Genomic DNA, 7,937 nt, shown 5'->3' on the forward strand with positions numbered 1-7,937 from the left:
TGGAGGAAACGGCTCAGCCACCGCGCTGCGTGGCACCGAATGGGCCTCACTGAGCCCTGTGTGCTCTCGTCTGCAGCCATAAATGTGTCTGACATCCCTCAGGCTCTGCCTGCCACGGATATCCCTCCTGCACTGCTGTGAGCGCAGCGTGGTCGGTGGCTCCCAGCAGCATCCTCATGGTCCTCGTGGTTATGCCAAGCACAGTCCCTATGGGATTGAAATAGAACAGCACTGTCTCCCCACTCTGCACACGGTTAGCACTGCCTTCCCCTTCTCATCGTCTCAGTGTGGGGCTGGGCCCCTCCTCCCCCTGCAGCCGCCTGCTCCCCACAGCAGCGCCTCCATTGCTCCACTGCCGGGCACGAGGCTGAGCAGAAGCAGCACCACGTGCAGCTGCAGTCGGCTCCGGCTGCCTGCTGAGACACGAAGTGGCGATTGCAGCTCTCAGCACTGGCATTTCCCGGCCTCTGTGCAGGGAGTCCCAAATCCCCCAACAGCTGCACAGTGCGGGGATTGTCGCCCACATCTCCCAGCAGAGGCTGAACCAGACAGAGCCGCTGCAGTGGGGAGCAGTGAGGCACAGTTGGGGAGGTGGGAGTGGCACACAGGGTCTGTTCCCAGCCCTGCTTCACCCATCCAATTGAACTCAAACTCTCTGCCTGTAATACAACCAAGAGACTCCCTGCGGCCCCCAGAGGAAGGAGCCACCAGGGCTGGAGCCATCCCATACCAGCAATGAGCCTCAGCTGTTCCCCCTCACCCAGCACCAGCCAGGCTCCTGCAGGAGGGCTGTGATGTGTTCTGGTATTTTTCCAGAAGCTGAGGACTGCCAATGCCATGGCTCCCTGTTTTTTCCTTCCCTCCCTTTCCAAATATAGGAACAACATTTGCTCTTTTCAACATCTGCCACCATTGGTGGGTTCCACTGCCACCACACAGTGCTGCTTCCGTCCCTTTTTTGCCCTCTCCTCTCCCACCACTGGGAGGAATTTGGGGTGCTCCGGCACTGCTGCCCATAGCTCTGTTTCCACGTAGCCTCCTCAGCCCCCCCAGTCCCAGCACTGCAACATTCAAATCACGCGACACTCATCATGTCTTCAGTGCAGCAATTAACTCACAGCTCTAATTAAGCATTTAGGCACACCACGCACTCATCTTCCTTCTCCATCCCCAGATGGACACCAGGGGGGCCGCGGCCGTCCCTGTTCTTCTCCATCTCCGGACCACAGGAGCTGCATGCGGCGGTGCTGCAGGGCGGAGGGGCATCTGTACGTGGGGAGTGCACGTCAGGGTGCTGCCATCTCGGGGCGCACATCTGGGGGTGATGCGCATCCGGAGTGCTGCATCCCCGAGGATGCTGAGCGTGGGACAGCCCTCGTCTCCTGGCGATGCTGCCCGGGAAAGGGCTCCGCGCGTCGCGGAGGGATGAAGCGGCGCCCCGGGGCCACGTCGGGCATCGCCGCGAGCCGCTGCTGCCACCTGCCGGCACCGGCACCGGCACCGGGCCCGCCCCGCGCCCACACGTGACTGCCGGTTCTTACCCACGGGGAGGAGCGGGGGAACGCGGGGACCGCCGGCTCGGAGCTGCGGGGAGTGAAGTCCCCACCCGAACCCCCGCGGCGGTGCCACGCAGGACCCGGAGCTCCCGAGCCGCCCCAGCGCGGGGCGAGGCGCCGCCAGAGGGAGCCCGAGGGACGCGTGGCGGCGGTACTGGTGGTACTGGTGGTACTATTGGTACTATTGGTACTATTGGTGGTACTGGTGGCGATTTTGAGGACCTCCGGCCCTTGGGAGCTGTGAGGGGATAAGGACGAATCCAAGCCCGCACCCCTCTCGGTGCTCTCCCCTCACCCCACAACCTCCCTCCCCTGTCTGTGCACACTGCTGGGATGGCAGTGACACCTCTGCAGCCCTCTGGCCCTGCCACGGCGTGTGCTGCAGCCCCAGAGCTGGCGCTGAGTGCAGCCCAACCACCGGCAGCACTGAGCCCTGAGGCGTGGAGGAATGGGGCAGAACGGGGCCGGGAGCCCCCGTGGCACTGGGACAGCCTGGACCCACACCAGGAAACCCCCACTGCTCCTGCAGCCCCTGCTTGGAAAACCAAGCGCCACGCACCCACAGCTCACGCATTCCTGCCCTGCAGCCACTTCCCACTGCCACTGGGATCTGAGGGACTGTTTGTGCCCAGCTGCCCCAAAACACATCCCTGCCCCGTGTCCCACACACCTGAGCACGTGTCCCGCTGCCATCACACGTGCGCCCCTGGGGAGCTGGCACACGGCCCTGGGAGCCCCAACCTCAGCTGTCCGGGCAAGGTGAGTGCTACGTGCTCTGGGACAGCACCGGGACGTGGGGATATGGGGATATGGGGACGTGGGGATATGGGGACACGGGATGAAGCCACTCTGTTACGAAATGTCCCTGCATCCCCATGGCTCTAAGTCAAGATTTAGTGGGCGAGTGGCTCCTGATCCAGATGAGATCGGGCATCACAAAGGGCTTTGTATTCCAGGAAGCCTATTAGAGATTTAAATTATACAAATGGGCTTTTTACCAAAGATCCTCATTATCTGGGCATTTGCATTTAATCCTCAGCTATCCCTGCAGCCCCGGCCCCGCGCTCTGCTCACCTTCACCACGTCCTCCGGGGCTGAGTGGGGCGTGGGGATACAGACGAGCTATGGGGTCAGCAGAGCCCAGGGGAAGGGGCTGTGGGGAACAGGACAAGGCAGGGAAATCCCACAGAGCAGGAGAAGGAGGAGCAGGAGGGAGAGGGGATCCCATAATGTCTCTCCCCAGTGAGGGGCTGGCATTGCAGCAGAGCCCGCGGTCGTCTCTGCCTCCTCTTCATTGCAGCATCCCGCAGTGCCTGAGAGCTGCAGGGCACACAGCAGGGAGTGCTGGGGATGGAGGAATGGGGTACAGAGGGGAGGGGATGGGGCCATTGACCCCCAGCCCAGGGACCTTGTACACTACAGAGGGTTTGATGGTACAGCGTGGTCCTGCCTGCGCCCCGCATTATCCTCTCCCTCCTGTGATCCATTTCAGTGTTGGGGATTAGGCGGTTTTAGGGCCGGGTTTGAGTTAAATGGGATGCTTTCAAATCATCCTGCGTCAGTTGTGCCCTCTGTCACTCATGCAGAGGGGGATTAAAATAGATATGATGATTATTGGAGGGGAAAAGGCACCCCCACCTGCAGGGAGCTGCCAGCAGCACCCAGCACACAGGGAGACTTTATGCCCCCCAGCACTATTTCCCACTCTTCCTCACCTTTCTGCTTACACCAAAGCTCCATTTCCAATCCTATCTTTTAGCGCTTTCCTTTCACCTTTCCTGCCCGTCCTGCTGCTTTCATCACCATTTCCTTGTCACCAGCCCAGACCCATCCCGCAGCACCCTTGAGCTCAGTGCTCACGGATATTAAAAAGGAGAGAAAACCACTAAGAAACCAATCTTGCTTTTATTATCAGCAATTGCTTCTTCCTGCGCGGTCCCCATGTGGTGGTAGAAGTGTCCCCAGCCATGGGCCGGGCTGCAGTCCCTCACAGATCCAGGGAAGCGGAGCCCAAACTCCCCGCTTGGCCCCTTCCCCGTACCACCAAAACGGAGTCAGGGCTGTGGGTTTAATCACTTTATGCATATTTATTTGTGTAATTCGGAGAAGAGTGCCTCGTCCTCCCATCTGCCCTCACCATCTGCTCCCCGCGGTGTTTCGGAACAATCCCAGGCTCTGCCAATTGATGGAGCGGTGCAGGAAGGCAGGAGAACCCGTGGGGATGTTGCTCTGTCTGGGCAGCAGTTGGCTCTGCGGGTGCCTCTTCCTGCTGTAGGGGCAGCTGCTGGAGGCCGCTTTGCTCCGTCCCCTGAGCGGTGACCCCTGAGATGTGCCCACCCCCCGGATCCCACCCCAAATGTCCCCTTTTTACCCCAAAGCACCTCTTGGGCCAGCAGGGGGGTGATGGAGAAGCCCGTGCCCAGGAGCTGGGATGCACAATAGGAGCTGCCCGGGGCCTCCAGTTCCTCCATCGCTGAGGGGTTCTGGGGCTGCAGCTCCTTCTGAGGGACAGGGGGGGGGGTTGGCAGATGTGCTGGGAGGGGTGGTGGTGAGAGTGGTGCCCCAAAGAGAGGGCCGTGCACGGGGGGTGTTTGTGCTCTTCTGCAGCACCACCCCGTCCACCACGGAGCAGAATCGCACCCTGAGGGACAGCCGAGTGGTTTTTGCAAAAGTGCCCTTGAAAACCTCTCCAGGGCCACATTAAAGCGCCCACCTGGGGCTGCGGGCATTTGAGCCTCTGATGGGCTCCCAGCACTCCCAGCGCTCCCAGAACCGGTCCAGTACTGTGCCAGCCCTCTCAAGAGCAGCCCAGGGCTGTGGGTTCGGCAGTGCCCGAGGGGGGGGGGGGGGGGAGGCGCGGGGCTTTGCGGCGGGTGGGGCAGCACGAGGCGGGCGGGGGCTGACTGCAGCCGGTGCCCGCCGTGCCCCCCCGTGCCTCCCCCGGTGCCGGTGCCGCCCCGTAGCCCCGCGCTGCGGCGGGCACAGCCGGAGGGCGCTCCCCGTTGGCGCACAGCGGCGGCGTTGGAGGCTTTTTCCCGGGCAGGTAGGGGGCGGCGGACCGGGGGGAACCGGGGGGAGATGGAGGGAACGGCGACGGAATCAGCCTCAGCCCTGCGGGTGCGTCCCTCTTTGCCGGAGGCTGCAGAGCCCCCGCCCCGGGGGGTTTCCCGGTCCGCCCGTACCCCGCAGCACCTTCCTGCGGGTGTCCCCCGATGCCTCCCACCGCGGGGGCACCATCCCTTGAAGGGGGGTCCCTGCAGCCCCCTCCCTGGAGAGAGTTCCCTGTGGATCCCTCCTGCCCCATATGCATCTTCCCTGGGGGTCCCCTCCGTCCTTCCCTCCCTCCCCCCCCCAAAGCTGTGCCCATTTTCAGAGACTCTGCACAAAGCTCTGATGCTGAGCTGCAACACTCCACAGTGAGGGAGGTGGAGAGGGGTTGGGGGTCCCATAGTCCCTGGAGGGAGTCCCTATGGGGTTCTTTGTCACGGGGAATCCTGTGCACCTTTATCTCAAAGGAAGGGGGGTTGGGGTTTGGGGATTAGGGCAGTGGTAATCCGGGCACTGCAGACACCCCCCACCCCTCCCAGCCCCCATTGGGGTCCCCACTGGGCACCCAAGTGCAGGGAGGGGGCTGTGGCTGAAAGGGGATACTGTGGCCCCCGGCTCTCCCTGGAGCTCCAGAGTCGTCCGGAGACACCAAACACAAACGGAGACAGCAGAGGCACCAAAAATACCCCCCCACCCCCCGAGGGAGCTGACCCAGATCCATTCAGATCTGCACCCAGAGCCCTCCACCAGGGCCAAATCCCCTCCTCTGCACTGCTCTGCCCTCCTGATGCCACCTATATATCACCCAGTATATTATGCAAATGACCCATAAGGGCCCATTACCCAAAGGGCGGGGGCTGGCGCTGCGTTGTGTTGTCCCTGGGGCTGCCACCAGCGGCTCAGAGGGGACAGCGGGATGGAGGGATCAGCATCAGTGCACACCTCTGTGCGGGTGCCCGAGGGCTGCCAGGGAGCGCTGCCCCATCCCTCTCCCCTCCTGTAGCACTCAGGACCCGAGCAGGACCAGACACTTCCCTTGGGGTCGGCGTGCCCAGCAGCATGGGGAAGCAGAACAGCAAGCTGCGCCCCGAGATGCTCCAGGACCTGCGGGAAAACACCGAGTTCTCCGACCTGGAGCTGCAGGGCTGGTATAAGGGCTTCCTGAAGGACTGTCCCTCGGGCATCCTCAACGTGGAGGAGTTCAAGAAGATCTACGCCAACTTCTTCCCCTACGGCGACGCCTCCAAGTTCGCTGAGCACGTCTTCCGCACCTTCGACACCAACGGTGACGGCACCATCGACTTCCGAGAGTTCATCATCGCGCTGAGCGTCACCTCCCGCGGGAAGCTGGAGCAGAAGCTCATGTGGGCCTTCAGCATGTACGACCTGGATGGCAACGGCTACATCAGCCGGGAGGAGATGCTGGAGATCGTGCAGGTACGCAGTGCCCGCGGTGGTCCTGGGGGCCAGGGTGGCCATCCCCGTGCACTCCCCTTGCCGAGACCCCAGCCCGGTGGCAGCAGTGTCAGAGGGGGAGCTCTGAGGCTGATTTGGTGGCCTCTCACTGGGCAGTGCAGGAGCAGCTCCCATCCGCCTCCTGCAAGACGGCTGCTGCCCACCATCTGCCCCGGCTCTGCTGGGAGCTGAATCCCTGCGCAGTCTGGGACGCGGTCCTGGCACAGGGAGCCCTCAGTCCCCATCCTCGGGTCGGTGGCAGTGAGCACCGTCCCCGTCAGCACAGTCTCCATCCCCTCATCCCTTTCCCAGGCCATCTACAAAATGGTCTCCTCTGTCATGAATATGCCTGAAGATGAATCGACTCCGGAGAAAAGAACGGAAAAAATCTTCCGACAGATGGATACTAATAATGATGGTAAATGAGAGGGGAAGGAGGGGATTAAGGGAAAGGTCTCATGGTTAAATCCGGGGGTCTTAGAGGGAGCTGTGTGCTCACTGATTAAACGCTGCACGGTCGGGGGGAGCCATGGCAGTGAGGGGCTCGGGGTGACACAGCGCTGTTGGTCACACATGGGGGCTCACCCCAGGCAGGTGGTGGGTGGGGGGTGTCCCCAGGAGGTCTCCGGTTCCCGTGCCCCCATGTGCCTGGGTGGGGTGGTGGCCGCTGCACTGAGCCGTGTCTCCCTGCAGGCAAACTGTCCCTGGAGGAGTTCATCAAAGGTGCCAAGAGCGACCCATCCATCGTGCGCCTGCTGCAGTGTGACCCCAGCGGTGCCGGGCAGCTCTGAGCCCCCCACGGTCACCACAGCCCCCACCGCCCCCTCCTGCCACCACCACTCGTCCCTGCCGTCCCCACCTCCATGTCCCCATGGGGAGAGCACCAGGGGTGCGGAGCAGCATGGCAGAGCCACTGCTGTTCCTCTGATGGGCACAGGGACATGGCCAAGGGGATGAACCACGGTTGCTCGCGGCCCCCCCAGCACCCTCCAGCATGCAGACACTGCCACACCAGCCCCCTCCCCACAGCCAGAGTGTACGTGGGGCCATGGGGAGGGGCTGTGCTTTTGGTCTTTTAATATCTGCAAAATAAAGTGTGTGTCAGTGCAGTCAGCAGAGGGGAAAGGCTCTCCTGTAAGCTCTGAATCCAACCTTCCTTGCAGCAGTACCAGGGCAGTAATGATGGGCTCACGTCCTGGCCAGTGGTGAGCAGCATCTGGCGCTCAGTGCTGCCCCATGGCTGCGCCGTGCTGTGGGGTGGGCACTGGGATGGGGATGGGTCCCGTGCCCCACTCAGGGCTGGCCATGTTTCCATGCTGTCCGGGATCAGCGAGCTCACACAGCCCAGTGCCAGTGGGAGAGGGTTGCAAGGAGACCTGGAGATGGAGAGCTCTGGGTGGACAAACCCTGCCCCCCACCCAGCAGGGGGACACGGAGCGGGATGGCCACCGCGACTCATAGCGATGCAGGTGGGAGCAGAGGAGCACCGTGGGGTGAGGGCAGAACACTGCAGGGAGCAGAGCATGGGGCCGTGGGTGAGGGCTCTGGTGATGAAGATGAGGAGCCCAATGATGAAGAGGATGAAGACCCTTTGGTTGCTGCTGGGATCATGGTGGTCCAGGGAGGAGAGGGGCTGAGCACTGAGGCTGAATAATGCAGGGTGTGTGGGGACAGCCCTGGGGATGTGCCACGCTGGAGGGGACGAGGCAGCGCAGGGACAGCCCGGCATGCAAACCACTGCCCCTCTTCCTCGAGGAGATGATACAGGCCGAGATGTGCCCCTTCTGCCCGGGCTGTGGCGGTGCTTACAGACACCCAAAGGCACCACAGGGAGGACTGCGCCGTGCACCTGCACGAAGGATGGGCTGGATGCAAGGC

At 62.5% G+C, this 7,937-nt stretch overlaps 1 protein-coding gene across 1 annotated transcript; it reads left to right on the forward strand.

Moving 5' to 3' along the window:
- Window positions 1-4,523: 4,523 nt before the first annotated feature.
- On the forward strand, window positions 4,524-7,172 carry HPCA (hippocalcin). The gene is made up of 4 exons (XM_001233528.7): window positions 4,524-4,599; window positions 5,608-6,041; window positions 6,372-6,477; window positions 6,753-7,172. The coding sequence occupies exons 2-4, from the start codon at window positions 5,664-5,666 to the stop codon at window positions 6,848-6,850; spliced, it is 582 nt and encodes a 193-aa protein (XP_001233529.3). The 5' UTR covers window positions 4,524-4,599; window positions 5,608-5,663; the 3' UTR covers window positions 6,851-7,172.
- Window positions 7,173-7,937: the final 765 nt, after the last annotated feature.

Source organism: Gallus gallus, chromosome 23 (assembly GCF_016699485.2).
Source record: "Gallus gallus isolate bGalGal1 chromosome 23, bGalGal1.mat.broiler.GRCg7b, whole genome shotgun sequence".
NCBI classification, from domain to species: Eukaryota; Metazoa; Chordata; class Aves; order Galliformes; family Phasianidae; genus Gallus; species Gallus gallus.